At 42.2% G+C, this 21,538-nt stretch overlaps 1 protein-coding gene across 1 annotated transcript in view; it reads right to left on the reverse strand.

Moving 5' to 3' along the window:
* LOC132782108 (DNA topoisomerase 3-alpha) overlaps nucleotides 1-21,538 on the reverse strand; it is a 31,724-nt gene that overhangs the window by 2,877 nt on the left and 7,309 nt on the right. The window contains exons 4-19 of the mRNA XM_067462140.1: nucleotides 21,396-21,469; nucleotides 21,170-21,245; nucleotides 18,364-18,472; nucleotides 18,018-18,161; nucleotides 16,779-16,949; nucleotides 16,468-16,568; nucleotides 16,304-16,378; nucleotides 15,447-15,529; nucleotides 13,995-14,202; nucleotides 12,305-12,490; nucleotides 12,035-12,164; nucleotides 9,696-9,809; nucleotides 6,756-6,921; nucleotides 4,355-4,498; nucleotides 2,536-2,658; nucleotides 745-1,421 (exon numbers count right to left, since the gene is read on the reverse strand). Of these exons, the coding sequence (XP_067318241.1) occupies nucleotides 745-1,421; nucleotides 2,536-2,658; nucleotides 4,355-4,498; nucleotides 6,756-6,921; nucleotides 9,696-9,809; nucleotides 12,035-12,164; nucleotides 12,305-12,490; nucleotides 13,995-14,202; nucleotides 15,447-15,529; nucleotides 16,304-16,378; nucleotides 16,468-16,568; nucleotides 16,779-16,949; nucleotides 18,018-18,161; nucleotides 18,364-18,472; nucleotides 21,170-21,245; nucleotides 21,396-21,469 (2,581 nt within the window). The remainder of the gene's footprint in view (nucleotides 1-744; nucleotides 1,422-2,535; nucleotides 2,659-4,354; nucleotides 4,499-6,755; nucleotides 6,922-9,695; nucleotides 9,810-12,034; nucleotides 12,165-12,304; nucleotides 12,491-13,994; nucleotides 14,203-15,446; nucleotides 15,530-16,303; nucleotides 16,379-16,467; nucleotides 16,569-16,778; nucleotides 16,950-18,017; nucleotides 18,162-18,363; nucleotides 18,473-21,169; nucleotides 21,246-21,395; nucleotides 21,470-21,538) is intronic.

Below are 21,538 nucleotides of genomic sequence, written 5' to 3' on the forward strand. Positions count from 1 at the left end.
ATGATGTGTTTTAGCAAGATTTTTGTATTTTATGATACTTTTTTGTTATTTTGTTTATTGAATTAAATTAGGTTGTTTTATATTGTCTAATGTGCTTGTTTTGATGTAATTTCTCTATATGGTTTCCTTTTTTGGCAATTGAATGTTTTCCTTATATGTTGGAAACCGCCCTGAGTTCCTTCGGGGAAATAGGGGTGTACACAAATAACATTTTTTATTATTATCCTGTTGTATTCATCTTCGTAGTAGTAGTAGTAGTAGTAGTAGTAAAAAAGGTAAAGATTTCCTCTGACATTAAGTCTAGTCGTGTCTGACTCTGGCGGGTGGTGCTCATCTCAATTTCTAGGCTGAAGAGCTGGCGTTATCCATAGACACCTCCAAGGTCATGTGGCCAGCATAACTGCATGGAGTGCTGTTACCTTTCTGCAGAAGCAGTACCTATTGATCTACTCATATTCGCATGTTTTCCAACTGCTAGGTTAGCATAAGCTAGGTCTAACAGTGCTCCCCAGATTTGAACCTCACATATTCATGTTTTTGAACTGCCAGGTTGGCATAAGCTGGGCCTAACAGCGGGATCTCACCCCACTCCCAACCTTTAGTCCAGCAGGTTCAACAACTCAGTGATTTAACCCACTGCACAACCAGGGGGCATAATAATAATAATAATAATAATAATAATAATAATAATAATAATAATACTGCTGTGCCTACCATCCACCATGAGGCCCCTTCTGCCCTTACCTGGCATCATGTTCTCATCTGTCCACTGGAAAAAGCCACACTGCTGCTCCCGAGGCTTGGCACAAGTGTGGAACTGGCGCCCTTTGTTGGCCCCATCACGCTGAACTGTTCTGGTGACAGTGGGCTGCCCACACTTGCAGATGGCTGCGCCGCCACTTCCTCCTCCTCCTCCTCCTTCGCTCCAGGAACGTGTGGTGCCCCTTTCTCCTCTCTGTGAGGGATCGAGAGGTCCAAATCCCCTGGGTACATTGGCAACCCCACTTTCGGGCTGCTGGTCAGCCCAGAGGAAGAAGCCACAACCCCCAGAGCGGCACTTATAGAACTGGCGGCCTTGGTTGGGGCCCTCCTTTCGAACGGTGAGGAACAGGGCCTCCTCTCCGCAGTTGCAGACCACCGCATTATTATCCTCAGAGGCCGCAGTCCGATTTGGCCTGGAAGGAGGAGTGGAGAGACCCTGGTGGTGGTTGTTGTTGTTGTTTCCAGTCATGTGGTTCAGGGAGTGGTTGGCCTGCAAAGGGCTGACCAAGCGGTTGGCCGGCTGCGATGGTCGGGGCGGCCCTTGGAGGTATTTCAGGTCCAGGACTTCCCTTAAGGTTTCGTCGCAGCCTCCAATGCAGCCGACAAACTCCAGGGGCATCATGGGAGGGAGGCCACCCCGCTTAAACTTCAGTTTCAACCTAAAGAAAATAGTGGCAGACTTTAGCATTGCCTAGTTTCCAACAGATCTCACAACCTCTGAAGATGCCTGCCATAGATGTGGGAGAAACATCAGGAGAGAATGCTCCTGAAACATGGCCAGACAGCCCAGCAAACTCACAGCAACCCAGTGATTCTGGCCACGAAAGCCTCTGATGACAACAACAACAACAACAACAACAACATAGGATTTCATGGTGGAGGGAAATGTCACACAGGGAAAGGCCACCAATCCCTTCCTGCTCAGGAGATGTTTGAGACACAATTAATATTTTATGTTATAATAGGTTTTTTGGTGTCTTGATGTTTATTTATTTACACTATTTATATTCCGCCCTTCTCACCCTGCAGGGGACTCAGGGTGGATTATAATGTACACATACATGGCAAACATTCAATGCCAGTTTGACAGACGATGAATACAGACAATACACAGAGGCTATTTAACATTCCAACTTTTTCTGGCCACCAGGGGAGCTGTTGCTTCATCGTCCATCCGCGACATTGATGAAATACTTCCTCATTCCCCGGATACTTTTGCTGGAGATTTTGTTTAATTAGCCTCCCCACACATAGGTGGTACCTAAATTTCCTATTCAACTGATGCAACTGCAATTGCAAAGGTCATCAACAAGCTACACAATTGGCCGGAAGCTCACTCCGACCCGGGCTGGCTTCAAACTCATGACTTTTTGGTTAGTAGGGATCTTTAATGCAGCTGACACCCAGCCAGCTGCGCCACAGTGCCAGTGCTAGGTTGTCTCTGGGGCTCCAGATTCAGGAAAGTGCATTGGACAGACCAAATCAGCTCTAGTTTCTTTGATATGCTTATCATGGTTTTCTATTTTGGAGACTGGGCTATGGTATATGTTCTGTATCTCAAAAACTACAGCCGATAGGGGAAAGCTGGAGCCATTTTTGGAATATGCCTGTCAAATATCCTCAAACACAGGGCTAACATTTGAGATCCATCCTGTATCTTTCCCTACCAGTCACTGTGTAGAGACAGATGACAAGGGATGCTGGACACTAGAGTCTAACCACATCAGCAGGGCAAACTGTTGCCCATCACCCTTGCACTCCGGAAACGCTCACCTGTGCACCGGATGAGGCCTGCACACATCGCAGACGGAGTCATCTTTGCTGACCTCCAGCACTGAATCGGGAAACCAGACAGCCGATTTACAAGACGGATAGCCCAGGCAGCTGAGGTAAAACCTGAAAGAATTTATTTAAGTTACAGTCTATATAAATAAAAATGTAATGTTCTTTTGTGGGATTAACATAATTCAAAAACCACTGGACCAATTAACACCAATTTTGGACACAATACACCTAACAACCCAATTGCTTTTGTCATTTGGGAGTTGTAGTTGCTGGGATTTATAGTTCACCAACAATAGAAGAGCATTCTGAATCCCACCAGCGATGGAATTGAACCAAACAGGGCACACAGGACTCCCTTGACCAACAGAAAATACTGGAAGGGTTTGGTGGGCATTGACCTTGAATTTTGGAGTTGTAGTTCAACTACATCCAGAGAGCACTATGGACTCAAACAATGATGGATCTGGACCAAACTTGGCACGAATATTCCATATGCCCAAATATGAACACAGATGGACACAGATGCAATTTGGGGGAACCAGACCTTGACATTTGGGAGTTGTAGTTGCTGGGATTTATAGTTCACCTACCATCAAAGAGCATTCTGAACCGAACCAACGACAGAATTGGGGCCAAACTTCCCACACAGAACCCCCATGACCAACAGAAAATACTTAAGGCTGTCCAGTCCAACTCCCTTCACCAGAGCAAGAAAACATAATCAAAGCCCTCCTGACAAAGAGCCATCCAGCCACAGATATAGATATATATGATTCACACACACACAGATATAGTGTCATAGATTTGAAAGGGACCCCTGAAGAAGGACAATTATATATTGCATGTCTCAGAGTAGGCAAACCAGACAATCTCCACATCAATGCTGAGATAGAAACAACAAGAATACTGTTTACCCATAAGCACAAAGGAATTACATATATTAGAAACCATTACTTTATTTTCCAGATCACCAGACTGGGCCACAGCAATGCGTGGCAGGGGACGGCTAGTTATTTTGTAAAACTGCAACATTAAGTATTTCAATAGACAGAAAGATCTCGTGCAATATAACATTCCACCTACTGAAGGCCAATGCACCATGCAAATTTTAATTAAGAGATCAAGCTTCCTGGGGGTCAGAGCTGTTTGACAATGGAATATATTGCTCCAAAGATCATTGGAGTCTGGAGATGTTCAAGTAGAGGCTGTATGGCCATCTGTCAGAGGTGTTTTGACTGTGTTCCTGCCTGAAAGAGAATATGGGTTGGACTGAATGACCTCTAGAGTCCTATCAAAGCTCGAGTCTATGATCTTTCTGTCTATTGACTGTGAGAGCCGTTCAGCAGTGGAACTCTCTGCCCCGGAATGTGGTGGAGGCTCCTTCTTTGGAAGCTTTTAAACAGAGGCTGGATGGCCATCTGTCAGGGGTGCTTTGAATGCAATATTCCTGCTTCTTGGCAGGGGGTTGGACTGGATGGCCCACGAGGTCTCTTCCAACTCTATGATTCTATCATTCATTCATTATCAGCTACTGCCTGGGAGTCCAGTGGCATCTACCTTCTAGGTAGAGGCAGGATGACCATCTGTTGGAAGTGCTAGGATTGTGCCTTCCTGCCTGGCAGAAGCGGAGTGGACAAAATGACCCTTGGGACCTCTTCTAACTCTAGGACTCTGTGATTATATGATTCAGAGAGGCTGCGTGGCCATCTGTCGGGAGGGCTTTGATTGTGTCCTCCTGCATGGCAGAAGGGGGTTGGTCTGGATGGCCTTTTATCTCATATAAACACATGCATTTAGACACACTGACCCTCCATTCTTCTTGGTTTTCAAGACCATGTCGCTGTTGCACTGGGGGCACTTCCTCACAGGGTCCGGCAGGGCGGGGTAGATTTCTTCCTCCTGGGCGAGAGGAGCCCCTTGCCCAAAATACTGAGCCAGGGCCTCATCCAGCCTGCAAAAAGTCAGAAAAAGCAGTGCTTGTTAGCGTGTTTCCTTCGTCAAATGCGTTCTCCCATTTCACAGATGAGCAGCCAAGGCTCAAAATGAGCCTGTGGGGAGAAAGGGACTTTGAATCCTAGTTTCCACTCATTATTTCCACCTTTAATCCCACCAGAAGAGTTATTCTAAGCCAGTGTTTGTTTCTCAACCTTCCTAATGCTGCGACCCCTCAATACAGTCCCTCATGTTGTGGTGACTCCCAACCATAACATTATTTTCGTTGCTACTTTGCTACTGTTATGAATCGTTATGTAAATATCTGATATTAGGATGTATTTTCATTCACTGGACCAAATTTGGCACAAATTCGCAATACGCCCAAATCTGAATACTGTTGGGGGTGGGTATTGATTTTGTCATTTGGGAGTTGTAGTTGCTGGGATTTATAGTTCACCTGCAATCAAAGAGTATTTGAACTCCACCAAAGATGGAATTGAATCAAACTTGGCACACAGAACTCCCATGACCAACAGAAAATACTGGAAGGGTTTGGTGTGCATTGACGTTGAGTTTTGGAGTTGTAGTTCACCTACATCCCAAGAGCACTGTGGATTCAAACAATAATGGATCTAGACCAAACTTGGCACGAATACTCATTCTTCCCAAACGTGAACACTGGTGGAGTTTGGGGAAAATAGACCTTGACATTTGGGAGTTGTAGTTGCTGGGATTTATAGTTCACCCACAATCAAAGAGCATTCTGAACTCCACCAACAATGGAACTGGACCAAACCTGGCACACAGAACTCCCATGACCAACAGAAAATACTGGAAGGGTTTGGTGGGCACTGACCTTGAGTTTTGGAGTTGTAGTTCACCTACATCCAGAGAGCACTGTGGACTCAAACAATGATGGATCTGGACCAAACATGACACAAATACTCAATATGCCCAAATGTGAACACTGGTGGAGTTTGGGGAAAGTAGACCTTGACATTTGGAAGTTGTAGTTGCTGGGAATTAAATCTCTGCGTGTTATTGTCTATATGTGAGTTATATTCATTGTATTGTTTTATTTGCTTATTGCCTGTTGTTTTTATTGATGTGTTGTTGGGCTTATAATAATAATAATAAACTTTATTGGGTTGTGGTAGGTTTTTTCGGGCTATATGGCCATGTTCTACAGGCATTTTCTCCTGACGTTTGGCCTGTGTCTATGGCAAGCATCCTCAGAGGTAGTGAGGTCCTCTGAGGATGCTTGCCATAGATGCAGGCGAAACGTCAGAAGAAAATGCCTCTAGAACATAGCCATATAGCCCAAAAAAACCTACAACAACCCAGTGATTCCAGCCATGAAAGCCTTCAACAATACAATAAACTTTATTTGTATCCCGCCACCATCTCCCCAATGGGGACTCGGAGTGGCTTCCATGGGGCCAAGCCCGGACAACATAATATGGCAATAAAATCAAAACATAAACAGCAAACAACAACAACATTATCAAAATAACATTAAAAGAGAAAAAAATACAAAAAATACAAAAATCATAAAATAAACATTCCAATAAACACAATCACAATAAGGATGACAATGGGCGGGCCACATATTCAGGATAAAAACAGTTAACGAACTATAATGGGATAAAATAGGAGCAGGGCATTTATATGGAACCCATAAAACACACAGAGTTGTGAGGCTAAACATCCTATTTGGAGGGCACGAACTCCATTAGCCTCATGTAAGCCGCTCTGAGTCCCCTTGGGGAGATGGTGGTGGGATATAAATAAAGATTATTATTATTATTATTATTATTATTATTATTATTATTATTTATAGTTCACCTACAATCAAAGAACATTCTGAACCCCACCAATGATAGAATTGGGCCAAACTTTCCACACAGAGACCCAATGCCTTGAAAGGACTTGCTGGTGTGAGACTCCCTCTAGCCTCACACACTCTCCCTCACCTGCGCTGCCATGCGCCAAAAGGCCGGCCAATCACAGCAGGAGGGCTTTTGGTGGTAGGATTCGCCATTTGTTTCAAAAAAGTATTAGAAGGACAGGCAGAGAGATCTTCAGCCTTCTCTGCCGAAGGGATTCCTAAGACTACCAGAAATATATGTTTTCTGATGGTCTATGGCGACCCCTCTGAAACCCCCCTCGTGACCCCCCTCCAGGGGTCCCGACCCCCAGGTTGAGAAACACTGTTCTAAGCCATGGGACGTAGATCTTATTGCTGCGAGACACCAGATGCTTCCAATACTCACTTCTTTGCTTTCTCCACGGCCTCAATAAAGACCCGCTTGTACTTCTGGACTTGCTCCCGCAGCACAACCGCCTTGCTTTTCTTCCCTTCACAGATAAGCTTCAGGTCGTGCTCAAGTTCAGCTCGGAGGTCCGGCTTGGACATTTCGTAACCCATGGAGTCATAGCCTAGGGATAAGAGCAAAGGAAACTTGCTAAGGAGATGAGTACCCTATGAAACCAAATCTAATGTTTACCTTTTTTTGGCTAAATTATCTTGCCAAAATGAGGCTGCACATTATATTTATTTATTTACGACATTTATATGCCGCCCTTCACACCCCGAAGGGGACTCAGAGCGGCTTACAAGTAAGAAATAAATTCAATCTATAATATAAATCTGTAAGGGGCGTCGTACGGAGCCGTATAACTCCACAACCCCCCAACGAAACTGAACCAGAATTGCCATGCCCCTAGGACAACCCACTCGGTACAAACTAATGTACTCCAAATTAAAAAAAAAACACCACAACAACGACAAAAACACCGCAAAACAACTGAACATGCGCACTGGCGCAAACTCCCCGGCACGCGCGCACGCACGGCCCCTCCCCCCCTCCCCCCGCGCGGCACACACACACGTGCGCGGTGCAAACTCCCCGCCACGCGCGCACGCGCTGCCCCTCACCCCCCCCCCGCGTGGCACACACAAAGGGGTGGGGTGAAGGGAGGGGGCGTGTCTAACCGGAGAGGGCGGGAGGAGGGAAGGAGTGAGTCACGGAGGAAAGGGGTGGGGCGAAGGGAGGAGGCGTGTCTTCAAATTCGCCCCCTCCCTTCTCCCCACCCCTTCCCTCCCTGAGTCACTCCTTCCCTCCTCCAACCCCCTCCGGAAAGACACGCCCCCTCCCTTCGCCCCACCCCTTTCCTTCCAGGAGTCAATCAGGAAGAGAAGAGGTGGGGCGAAGGGAGGGGGTGTGTCTTTCCGGTGGGGGGGGAGGAGGGAAGGAGTGACTCAGGGAGGGGAGGGGTGGGGAGAAGGGAGGGGGCGACTTGGAAGACAACAATGATGGATCCGGACCAAAGCATTCAATACGCCCAAATATCCACACAGATGGAGTTTGAGGGAAATAGACCTTGACATTTGGGAGTTGTAGTCACTGGGATTCAGAGTTTACCAAAACTCAAAGAGCATCCTGAACCCCACCAACGACAGAATTGGGGCAAACATGCCACACTGAACCCCCATGACCAACAGAAGGTACTCAAGTTTACACACAAGCATAAAGAAGGGGGAGGACGGAGGGATGCCAGAGAGAGAGAGAGAGAAAGAAAGAGGGGAAAGGAAGGAGTGTGAGAGAGAGAAAGAGGGAAAGAGGGCGAGTGAAGGAAGGAAGAGAGGCCAGGCACAGACTTCAAAACTCTTACTAAAAGCCACAGCAACGCGTGGCAGGGCACAGCTAGTATATTATATTATTACCATAGCACAATATTAATATTATACATTACATTGTACTATAACATTATACTGTAATATTATTAGTAATATTGCATTTAATATAAAATATATAATTATAATATCATATCATTATTTTTGTTGTTCATTCGTCTCCGACTCTTCGTGACCTCATGGACCAGCCCACGCCAGAGCTCCCTGTCGGCCGTAACCACCCCCAGCTCCTTAAAGGTCAGTCCAGTCACTTCAAGGATGCCATCCATCCATCTTGCCCTTGGTCGGCCCCTCTTCCTTTTACCTTATTACCATATTATTATTAGTAGTATTATATTGTATTACATTATACTACTGTATATACTCGGGGATAATCCCAGTTTTTCAGCCCTTTTTAAGGCTGAAAAAGTCCCCCTTGGCTTATATTCGAGTAAAGGTTATTATTATTTTACTCTGTTATTATTATTTTTATTACATTTATTATTTTACTCAATTATTAGTATTAGTATTATTACATTTATTATTTTACTCAATTATTATTAGTATTATTACAGTTATTATTCTATTATTACTGTTATTACATTTCCATTATTTTACTCTATTATTATTGTTGTTGTTATTATTATTATATTTCTTATTTTACTCTATTATTATTGGAAGGATATGTAACTACATTTACATTGAAGAAGTTTAAAATAATGGTTTAATCAGAGTTGGGTAGTCTTATCTTAAATTACAGTTTTATGTACATATTCAAAAACATTTAACCCACTGATGCCTCAATTAATGCAATTGTATTGGTATCTTTTTTATTTTGAATTTTACCAGTAGCTGCTGCATTTTCCACCCTCGGCTTGTACTCGAGTCAATATGTTTTCCCAGTTATTTGTGGTAAAATTAGGTGCCTCGGCTTATATATGGGTCAGCTTATACTGGAGTATATATACGGTATATTATATTATAAGCACAGTGCAGGAGACAAGATGGAACTGCCTTCTTGGTCCTCTCTTGATCTCATTTCATGTCATACAGTGATCTTAGTGCTGAGCCAAAGCCAAAGGGGAAGCTGCTTCAGGACCTCCTCTTTCAGGGATGTAATCTCTAATTTAATTGCCTGGAATTTGTAGTTTGGTGTGGCATCAGACTACTTCGGCAGTGAAGGCTTAAGACCTTGAAAAACTATATGACTCCATAGCATTGAACCAAGGCAACTGAAGTTGAACAGATGAACCCCAAGTTTTCCTTTCCATTGCTGGAAGATTTGGTGCTCTAACACAAATGTTTTTAAAGAAGGAATACAACATGCGGCAACTGTAATGCATACCTTTTGGGGCCAAATGATAAAGAGGGCACCTTTGGCTGCTATGCATTACATTCAACAGCAAATACTTTTTTTTAGTTTCAGGATTTTGAAAATTGAGCTCCGCATTAGATTCGAGGATTCGTGAGACTCAAGGAAATAGGGTACTTGTTTCTCAACCTGCCCAAATTTAACCAGAAAGGCCCCATATCTTACCTTCGACCAGCCCCATGCCCAGCTCCCCTGGGATGAACCTCTGGTCTGGAGTGAGCCCCACATACATGCGCGACTTGATGGTCTCGATGTGTTCGGCGTGCGTGGCATCCGTCCCTGAAAATAATGGCAAGCAATCAGTATTTTGTTAATTCCCGCTGCCACAGATGATTTTTATTTGTCATGTCAGGACAACCAGTCAAATTATATTACATTTCTAACAGAACAAAGCAAAGCAAAGTTTGCCACAGATGATGGGATGGTGGCAATGAGAAACTATGGTAGATCTTGCTATAAGGTCACCAAAAGTCAGGAAGAGCATAACAGCATTTTCCAAACTAACATCCATTGATCGATCCTACAAATCTCTTGATTAAGGTAACTCTGGAAAGACGGATTTGGGAAGAATGGAGAATAGTGAGAATCATAGAATCATAGAGTTGGAAGAGACCTCATGGGCCATCCAGTCCAACCCCCTGTCAAGAAGCAGTGATATTGCATTCAAAGCACCCCTGACAGATGGCCATCTAGCCTCTGTTTAAAAACCTCCAAAGAAGGAGCCTCCACCACACTCCGGGACAGAGAGTTCCACTGCTGAACGGCTCTCACAGTCAGGAAGTTCTTCCTCATGTTCAGATGGAATCTCCTCTCTTGTAGTTTGAAGCCATTGTTCCGCGTCCTAGTCTCCAGGGAAGCAGAAAACAAGCTTGCTCCCTCCTCCCTGTGGCTTCCTCTCACATATTTATACATGGCTATCATATCTCCTCTCAGCCTTCTCTTCTTCAGGCTAAACATGCGCAGCTCTTTAAGCCGCTCTTCATAGGGCTTGTTCTCCAGACCCTTGATCATTTTAGTCGCCCTCCTCTGGACACATTCCAGTTTCTAGATAAGGAACTGACATCTTAGAATTACAGTATATATTCAAGTATAAGCTGACCCAAATATAAGCCGAGACACCTAATTTTACCATAAAAAACTGGGAAAACGTATTGACTCGAGTATAAGCTGAGGGTGGGAAATGCAGCAGCTACTGGTCAATTTCAAAATAAGAATAGATACCAATAAAATTACATTAATTAAGGAATCAGTAGGTTAGATGTTTTTGAATATTTATATAAAACTGTAATTTATGATAAGACTGTCCAACTCTGATTGAACCATTATTCTAACATCCTTCCATGTAAATGAGCTTACATATCCTTCCAATAATAGAAATAGAGTAAAATAATAATGTAATAAAAATAATGTACAGAGTAAAATAATAATAATAATAATAATAATAATAATAATAATAAACTTTATTTATATTTTGCTCTATCTCCCCGGAGGGACTCAGGGAGGATTCCAAACATAAAAGGCAAATGCCCAAATACAACAACAATACATCCATACTAACAAAGTTTAACAGCCAACATATAAACCCAAATTATGACTTAACAACTAAAATTAAATAAAAAAACGCAGCCTGTTGTAATAGAAGAGAAGCATCAATTTCATCGAAGAGAAGCATCAATTTCCCAGTTCCTTGGAGCAAATAGATTGATCATTACTCAAGATATCTATTGAGCTGGTGGGGTGAGTAGGGCATGGATGTAATATTAATTATAAAACAGTTAAATAATAACTAGTAAAAATAAAAATAGAGTAAATTAATGTAAATGTTTTAATAATAAGAAAGAGTAAAATAATAAATGTAATGGGTTGTTGTAGGTTTTTCCGGGCTATATGGCCATGTTCTGGAGGCAATTTTTCTCCTAACGTTTTGCCTGCATCTATGGCAAGCATCCTCACCTCTGAGGATGCTTGCCATAGATGCAGGCGAAACGTCAGGAGAAAAATTGCCTCCAGAACATGGCCATATAGCCCGGAAAACCTACAACAACCCAGTGATCCCAGCCATGAAAGCCTTCGACAATACAATAAATGTAATCATAATAATAGAGTAAAATAATGAATGTAATAAAAATAGTAATAGTAGAGTAAAATAATGTAAATGTAACAACAACAACAACAAGAGAGTAAAATAATAAATAACTTTGACTTGAGCATAAGCCGAGGGGCACTAAAAAAGAGCTGAAAAGCTAGGCTTATACTTGAGTATGTACAATACATAGAATTATAATGACAACGACAACAAATATGGAAGCCTGTATTAATTTCAATACTAATTTCAAAGAGTGATATTTCTCACTGTTGTGAGTTGTGAAAAAAAAAATGGTAGATGATGATAGTACAAACTGGAGGTCTTTTCCTAGGTTTAGACCACCAAACTCCTGTAAGATCAATATACCCTTAAATCTGTTCAGTAATTCCCAGGATACAGACTTTATTATAGCACTCACCAATGCCATGTTTCTCCATCAGGGAAATGAGGTCGGCTTCTGTCAGCAACTGGGGTGGACTGGTCTCTCCCTCGACCATCTCCACGGTGGAGGGCTGGAAGCGTGACCCTTTCTCATAAACCGGGATCACCTGCAGCGTAATGGGCAAGATGAGAAGGAGGAGTGAGGAAATGGCCTACAAAAGCCCAGCAACTGGCTGGTTGTTATTTAGTCCCAACAGGGCTGAAAGAATTTTGTTCTGCTGAGGCACGAAGGACAAAAAGCCCTGACCTTGTCGCTCCACTTCTCGTAAGGGTAGACCTCCAAATAATTTCTGGCTAGGATCATCAAGCCATGGGCCACGAAGCGCTCGTTCGCCACGTCAATCTCCACCGTCGTCTCCTGGCCCTTTGCGTCTTGGGAGCAGCAGGCCAGAAAGTGACGCACAATGAACTCGTAGAGCCGCTGGTCATTCCCCTAAATGGAAAACGTAACAAGAATGAAGAGTAAATGGAGGAAATAAGAGTTATCAGTTCGATAGTGGAATGTGGGGCTAGACATGAAGACAAATGAAGGCAGTCTCATGTCTAGAAACTGTGTTTGGCAGGATTTTCAACACTTGTTCTCAAATAGCCTAAGAAAAGGGTAAACATTATCCAAGCAGGAAAATACACCCTGTCTTATCCACTTGTTTTCCCCTTGAAATTGAAGCCAATTAAATAGGTTTAACAACAAGAACAAAAACAACAACGTATTTGATTTGTTACCCGCCTCTCCAAATGCCTCGACAAAGCCAACAAAGTCAAAATAAATAAACAGAAAATAAGGTAAAGGTTTCCCCTGACATTAAATCGAGTCAAATCCAACTCTGGGGAGTGGTGCTCATCTCCATTTCCTAAGCTGAAGAGCCGGCATAGTCCAAGGTCATGTGGCCAGCATGGCCATGTGGAGCGCCATTACCTTCCCGCCAAAGTGGTATCTATTGATCTATACATATTTGCATGTTTTCAAAATACTAGGTTGTCAGAAGCTGGGCCTAACAGCGGGAGCTCACCCCACTACCCGGATTCGAACCGCCAACCTTTCAGTCAGCAAGTTCGGCAGCTCAGCAGTTTAACCCACTGCACTACATAAAATACAAACAATGAAATACATGCATCGAAACACATCATTATAAAAACATACACCACAATTAATCTACAAGCTATACCAATAGGAGCCCCTGGTGGCGCGATGGGTTAAACCCTTGTGTCTGCAGGACTGCTGACAGAAAGGTTGGCGGTTCGAATCCGGGGAGCAGGGTGAGATCCCCGTCTGTCAGCTCCAGCATCTCATGAGGGGACATGAGAGAAGCCTCCCACAGGATGGTAAAACATTCGGGTGTCCCCTGGGCAACATCCTTGCAGACGGCAAATTCTCTCACACCAAAAGTGACTTGCAGTTTCTCAAGTCGCTCCTGACATGAGAAAAAAGCTATACCAATAGTCATTAGAATCCAACATCAATATGATATGGGTCCATTAGTATAGTACAGAAATTTTGTATTTGACTCAATCAACTGAAACTCTTAGCTAATCTTATATCTCACCCCGTTCATTGCTTTTTTTCATTGTCTCAATTAATAACAACAACAACAACAACAACAACAATACTTTTATTTCCCGTCTCTCCTGATGGCTAAAGACGGGGAACAATGTAGTTAAAACACATCATAAAATATGCTGTAAAACACATATATTAAAACATGTTTCTACAAAAGTCTTCTACTGCCTCTTAAATCTACTTTCAACCATTTTCCCCCTTTCAGTTTACTTAGCATACCATTTTTCAGTCTCCATCAACTAAATGCTATCTGAAAGATTGTTTTTCAGGCATTTCCATATTCCGACCACGCTTTGGTCGCTATACAGCGGATGCCTCTGAATGACTCCTTGCTCTGTCTGCTGTATCTGATGCTGCCACCAAGGAAAGATGGTCTCACCTGCAAATTGGTGGCGTGTTTTGTGGGGTGGATGGGAGGATGGGCCTGGTCAGACTTGGTCCCACTGCGGGGGGTCGGCCCACCTTGGTCCAGAATCCTTTGCGCAAAGGCGCCCCAGCGAGGGTCCGGTGTCTGGAGCTGCACCAGGTTGGGGAGGTTTAAGTCTTTGGGGAAAATGTTGGTTTCTGTTCGAGGATAACTTATATACCTAAAAATAAACAAACCCAAAACCCAGAAAGGTTTTTTTTTTTTTTTTTAAAAACCTAAATCTACAAACATGAAACAAACCTAGAATCAGGACTGTAAAAGACATATTTCCATTAGCTAAAGGGGGGGGGGGGGCTGTACTGCAATTCAAACTCAAAACAGTGACAAGCATTATTAGAAATAGCAATCTTCTAAGTCTTCATGATTTGTTTGTTCATGTATACATTTGCAAACCTATATTGTATGTATGGGTGTGTTTATATATATATATATATATATATATATATATATATAGTCACATTGACTGTACCTCTTTGAGGTGGGAGGGGCTACTGACATGTGATTGTACTGCACATGTTCAGACTCAAGACTCCATTTTGTTACCAGTATTCTTTTGGACTTTAATGTTAGCAATTCGCTTTAGACCTCAGTGGAGACGAATGCAGTATACTTTTGGACTTCAATAGAAGCAGATGCCATTTGGACTTATGCAGGAACAGTTTACTATATGTTTTGTTTGAGAAGCAGCAAGTACAGTTATACAACTTGAACTTTCGTAAGGTGTATACTTAAAGACTTTGGACTATGGACTATTGATTAAGAATGATGCCTTGTGTTCTCAACACTGAGAAATTACATTCTATCTATAAATGTGCCTTTATGCTGAATTAATACAAAATGTTTGTGAGTAAACAAGATATGTTACTTTTTAAAGAAGACTTTGTTTTTGTATCCGAGTGCATATTTTAAACTAAGAGGTTTCAAGGGTGAGTATATGTTTTGGGCAACTGAAATTTCAACTTCAACTTTAAAGAAAAGAAACATTTTTAAAACTCTGCTGTCTAACTAATATGTTTTTGTGCAGTGGCATATCATTGTCCCTGGCAGTTCAAAGACATGGTTTATCAGTTTAACAGCTGAGTTATCTGTGTGCCATTACATGAATGCTTGTGAACATCCCTTTTTTCAAAGGGTTGACTTCTAACAAGGTCATGCATTTCCTTGACTAGTGGTTTTCAAAAGGTGTTCAGGGAGATTCACATTTGCCAAAAGGATATGACATCATTTTTCCTTTTCCAAAAGGTTATGAATGCCATTTTTCCAAAAAGCATGACACTAAAAGAATAAACTATCTACTTGTGATCCTTCGTAATCACTGATTTCTCATTATAGCTGTTTTTGAAAAGAACAACTGAAAGAGGATTTAGTTTATGTAAGCTGAACACATTAAAATGGTATTTTCACCCCTGAGTGTAGAGTTTCTCAGCAATTTTCATGGTCTCCTTGGCATTTATTTTCAGTTTGCGGGAAGCCAGCTTCTCAAGTTCCTGGAACCAGATAAAGACAAGAACAAAATATGGTTGATCACTGAATTGTCATGAGTATTATACCTTCAACCCACTCCAGGAACTATAGCACAATGTAACAAAAATTGTAAAATGTTCTGTTCCTGGTTTGCAAGTGTTATTTCCTGTTTAACTGTATACTTTGAAATACTTTGAAGTGGAGTATTACTTTGTTATACTCCAGGAACTTTGTTTTTGTGGCTGCCACAAACTGTGTTGAATTGGTTGCAACTCTTATGAGAGATTCATTGGAAAACTAGAACACAATGTGCTACAGGATCTCTCTCCTACAGAAATATGTTTTTGCAGTTTAGTAAACCTTTTCCGTCTACGCTATCACATCAGGGCTTTGAAGCAGTCAGCTTCGCATTTCTGCCACCTGTAGAATTCTGGGAAATGTAGTTTGGGAAGACGAAGACTTCTGTAGCTGAGAATTCAAAAGGCCTCACCCTAAACTACATATCCCAGAATTCTACATATCCCAGAAGACGGCAAAGTTACGAAGCTGCCCGCTTTAAAGCCCTGGTGTGATAATGTGGCTAGGTTTTATGATAGAACCAATTAGAAAAGGACATTTATAACCCAGGAACAAAAATCGAGCTACATGGTGTAATAATCAAGACTACTAGCTTTGGAAGAAACAAAGCAGCACTAACATTTGAGTGGATTCATCAATATAAGGTCCATGGGTGAAATGCTTTTCTGGGAATTCTTCCACAATGATTTACTTTTAGGGTTGCCTTTTCCTCAACTCACCACAGTATCCAAAGGCAAGGGTCTCCATTTGCTTTTTGGTCTGCACCCAACTTCCACAACGGTGGCCAATGGATCCTAACCGCAACAAGAAAGAAAAAGTGCACCCTCTTCAATGGCCTTGGAAGGTCAAAAAAGGGTAGTTAGTGGGCTGTGTATGTTATTACCTCCATGCACATCTGGTAAAGAACGAGGCACGCCGTGTGGTTGAAGAGGCGGTTCCTCTTCCAGCTGAAGTCCACGGTGCCCTCTTCGTGGTCATGTGTCACTGCAAAGAGAAAGGAGGAAATGGAAGGTCAATGAGCAACAGCATTTCCTGTGCAGTGGAAGAGGTTGGGGACAAGGAAAGGGAGAATCCGCTCAACTGAATACACAAATTACATTGAGGGATAAAAACTCCTAGGTCAGGCATGGACAAACTTTGGCCTTCCCGGTGTTTTGGACTTTAACTCCTACAATTCCTAACAGCAACAAATACCTTTAATTTTGTAGAAGGTCTCAGCCACAAATGCCTGGATGGCTTTGAATCTTTCCACCACGAAGCCCAGGGTTGGGAACTGGCAGCTTCCGTAACTGATCAGCTGCTCTGCCAGAACCTCCGGGAAAATCTTCTGGAGCCTCATGGTCTGAAATCTGGTGAAGGCAGCACCTGAGGAAAGAAGACAGAGAATAAAATACTAACAATACACCCACACTATTGTCAAGTGTGAGAAATGGGCATCTTTGGCCCTGGAATAACAAAAGATGACTGTTAATAAATAAGTAAGTAAGTAAATACTGTATATACGCGAGTATAAGTATAGTTTTTCAGTGCTTTTTTAAGCTGAAAAAGTCTCCCTTGGCTTATACTCAAGTCAAGGTTTTTTATTATTTTACTCTTATTATTATTATTATTATTATTATTATTACATTCCTCATTTTACTCTATTATTATTACATTTATTATTTTATTATTTATTATTGCTATTATTACATTTATTATTTTACTCTATTATTACTGTTATTATTACATTTCCATTATTTTACTCTATTATTATTGGAGGGATATGTAAACACATTTACTCCGAAGAAGGTTAGAATAATGCTTTAATCAGAGGACAGTCTTATCTTAACTTACAGTTTTATTCAAAAACATTTAACCTACCAATGCCTCAATTAATGCAATGTTGTTGGTATCTATTTTTATTTTGGAATATACCAGTAGCTGCTGCATTTCCCACCCTCGGCTTATACTCGAGTCAATCCGTTTTCCCAGTTTTTTGTGGTAAAATTAGGTGCCTCGGCTTATATTCGGGTCGGCTTATACTCGAGCATATACGGTAAATAGAAATAAAATTTGGGAAGTGAATGAAACTTGTGGAATTTGTCTACAATGTCACAGAATGTCCATATACTGTGTTTTGCATGGATCCAACAACAAAAGGTAACACTAGGGGAGGAAAATGTCTATTCTGGTGCACAACGTGTTAATAAATGCAGCAAACTATGTTTCAAATTATACCAGCCTTACTAGTATCTCATTTGCAACTCCGTCTAGACAGGGAGAGGAGAAAGTGCCTATAAACCAGGCACAAGCAAACTTCAACCCTCCATGTGTTTTGGACCTCAACTCACACAATTCCTAACAGCCTATTGTTAGGAATTGTGGGAATTGAGGTCCAAAACACCAGAGGGCTGAAGTTTGCCCATGCCTGCTATAAACTGACCCCATTCTTACCTATTCTGAGATCCAGCTCTTGTCGGACATCCACAGCATCGTTTACGTTCTGATCAGGCTGAGTGAGGTTCTCGCAGGCGGTTCTTATGGCACGGGGTGTGATCTCAGAGAAGCGGGCACGGAAAACCTGGAGGCTTGGCTTCACTGTCCAGAGAGAGAGAGATTCGAGTCAGGTTTTAAGCGGAGAAAGCAGTTGCATGAATAGAGCAACAAAAAATGGGTTGAAGCATAGAAGGCTCCGCTTTGAGGAAGGGTCCCCTCTTTGTCTACAATTTCTGTTCCAGAGGATTGCTGTAGAATCTCAAAGGATGACAAACCATTTTACATATCCAAAGCCGCCACATACCTGCCTTGCAAACGTCAATGACTTCAAAGCCGATGTTCTCTCCTTCACGATCGCAATCAGTCCAAATCACCAGCGCCTGGCACTGCTGCACTTCTCGCTCCAAAGTTCGCTGAAAGGAGTGATGGAGAAAAGTGAGAAAAGGCTGCAACCACAATGAATTTGATTACAGCCTGCCACATAAAGGGCAGATAAGGGGGACATAAAGATATTATCATGCTGAGAAGCCACACTCCAGATGTGGGGCTGAGATGGAATCTGTATACTATATATTTCAGTGGGAGGAACTGGCAAAACCACTTCTGAAGATTCCTTGCCTAGAAATGGCCTAAGAAATGCATGGGGTTGACAAAAGCTGCTGGAAGGCTCATACCAGCGCATCAACAATCCCAACAGGGACTTCAAGGAGAAACTCCTCAGATGTCAACAAGAGTTTGGGAGTCCAAACAAGAGACCTGTCTCATTCCATGGGGAAAAAAATCCCTCCAATCTGATTCAATCCTATCCTACTCATTCACTGAGTGCTATGCTTGAGTTAAGCTGTTTTTATTAGTTTCATCTATGCTGATGATCGTGCCATCACCGTCCAAGCAGGGAGTTTTGAAATGATTGAACAGAAGCTCTCTGAAGCTTAGGTGCTCTTACTGCCTATTGCAGGGAAAGCCTGCTGATTCCTAAACCATCTAAAACACACCTTAAGAAGAAACAAGCATCACAAGCACTGAGGATTACCTGGGAAGGAATCCCACTGGAGTATTGCAGCACAACAAAATACCTGTGAGTCACTCTGGACTGTGCTCTGCCTTAAAAGAAGCACTGCTTGACTCTCAAGCAAAAAGTGGGAGCTAGGAATAATAGACTGGCACAACCTGGGGATCACAACCACAGTGAATACATCTGTCCTTGCGCTTTGCTACTCTGCTGCTGAATACGCATGCCTAGTCTGGAACACATCTCACCATGTTAAAAAAGTTGTTGTGGCTCTTAATGAGACATATCGCATTATCACAGGATGTCAATGCCCCACACCACTGAAGAAATTATACTGGTTAGCCAGTAGTGCACCACTTGATATCTGCCAGGAAGTAGCAGCCAGCAATGAAAGGACCAAGGCATTGACATCTCCAGCCCATCCTCTGTTCGAATTTCAGCAAGCAAGCTAATGCCTTACATCAAGAAATAGCTTTCTAAAGGCCCTTCCACAAAGCCCTAAATCCCAGAATATCAAGATAGAAAATCTCACAATATCTGCTTTGAACTTGGATATCTGAGTCCACACTCGGATAATGTGGGATTTTTCTGCCTTGATATTCTAGGATATAGGACTATTATTTATTTTTATTTATTTATTTAGTATATTTATATACCGCCCCTCTCAGCCTTCTGCGACTTAGAGTGGTTTACAAGGCAAAAATTCAATGCCATCAAAAACATAAATATAATATACAGTATAAAAGATCAACAACAATAAAATCATCACTTTATAATAAAACATACTTCAATCGATGCTCATTAAAACAATGTCCAGTCCTGTCATGTACGTGTTCCATTATTATTATTATTATTATTATTATTATTATTATTATTATTATCTTTATTTGTACCCCGCTAGCATCTCCCGAGGGACTCGATGCGGCTTACAAAGGCCAAGGCCTCAAAAATATAGCATAACAAATACACAACTCAAAACAAATCAAAACAATTAAAGCAATATCAAAAACAACAGAACAATAAAACAATACACCAAAACACAATAAAACTGTGGCCGGGCCAAATGTAATGGGTACAGATTAAAAGTGCTGATGTGACAGGTGGTATATCGGATTTTAGAATAAGTGCAATGTGCAAGCAATCTTAAAGTCTAATAAAGTGCTACTGGGACAGGTTGTTGGAGTTATTATATCTGTTACTCAATATTCGCAAATACCTGCTCAAATAGCCATGACTTAAGATTCTTCCAAAATGATAGGAGCGAAGAAGCCGATCTAATCTCCCTAAGGAAGGGAGTTCCATAGCCGAGGGGCCACTACTGAGAAGGCCCTGTCTCTTGTCCCCGCCAGCCATACTTGTGATGGTGGTGGGACCGAGAGCAGGACCTCTCCAGATGACCTTAAAGTCCTCACAGGTTCTTAAAGGGAGATTCGTTCGGACAGGTAAGTTGGGCCAGAACCGTTTAGGGCTTTATAGGCTAAACCCAGCACTTTAGCTATGTGGAAAGGCCCTAAGATTTACAGAAATACTTTCAGGAACACGTGAGAGAGAGAGTCCAAAAGTGGCAGGCTCAAACCCAGAACCTCAATCAATGGCTGATACCAAATGAGAGACTCCCACCTGGGCACACAGAGAAAACTGGGCGACTTGGAAGGTGCTGAATAGACTGCGCTCTGGCACCACGAGATGCAGAGCCAATCTTAAGAAATGGGGCCACAAAGTGGAATCCACGACATGTGAGTGTGGAGAAGAGCAAACTACAGACCACCTGCTGCAATGCACCCTGAGCCCTGCCACATGCACAATGGAGGACCTTCTTGCAGCAACACCAGAGGCACTCCAAGTGGCCAGTTACTGGTCAAAGGACATTTAATCAACTACCAAGCTTGCAAATTTTGTGTTTTGTCTGTTTGCTTGATTTGTTCTGTTAGAAATGTAATACAATTATCTGGCTGCCCCTGACACAATAAATAAATAAAATAAATAAAAAAAACATTATTTGTATTTTTCAATACATTACAACTATGCCTTCAAATTGTTTCTGACATGATAAATAAAATATTACAAAACCTGCAAAAAGCCTTGTAGCAAAACTCACCTTGATGTCCAGGTAATTTTCAGGGCAGAACTTCTCAATTTCGGCATCAAAGAGGACAAGTGGGTTGCAGCTGTGCCTGGTGGAAAAGAAATGACAGCAAGGCAGCAGGTAAAGAGATGGCAAATGGCTTGCAAGCCCAACATGTCTGCTAATGGACACAGTTCTGTCAGTGTTTCTCCTACGATTACGGAAATGTGATTACTCTCAGACATCTTCTATTCCTTACCATTTTCGAAACGGCAGCTTGAAATCATGAGCCAGCAAGTGTCCTGACACAGATGTCATCACCACGGTTACATTCTGCAGAAAACAAAACAATGTTCCCTTCTATAATGTTAACTTAAAGCTTCCAGCAGTGTGTTCATGTAT

This window comes from Anolis sagrei, chromosome Y (genome assembly GCF_037176765.1).
Source record: "Anolis sagrei isolate rAnoSag1 chromosome Y, rAnoSag1.mat, whole genome shotgun sequence".
Taxonomy (NCBI): Eukaryota; Metazoa; Chordata; class Lepidosauria; order Squamata; family Dactyloidae; genus Anolis; species Anolis sagrei.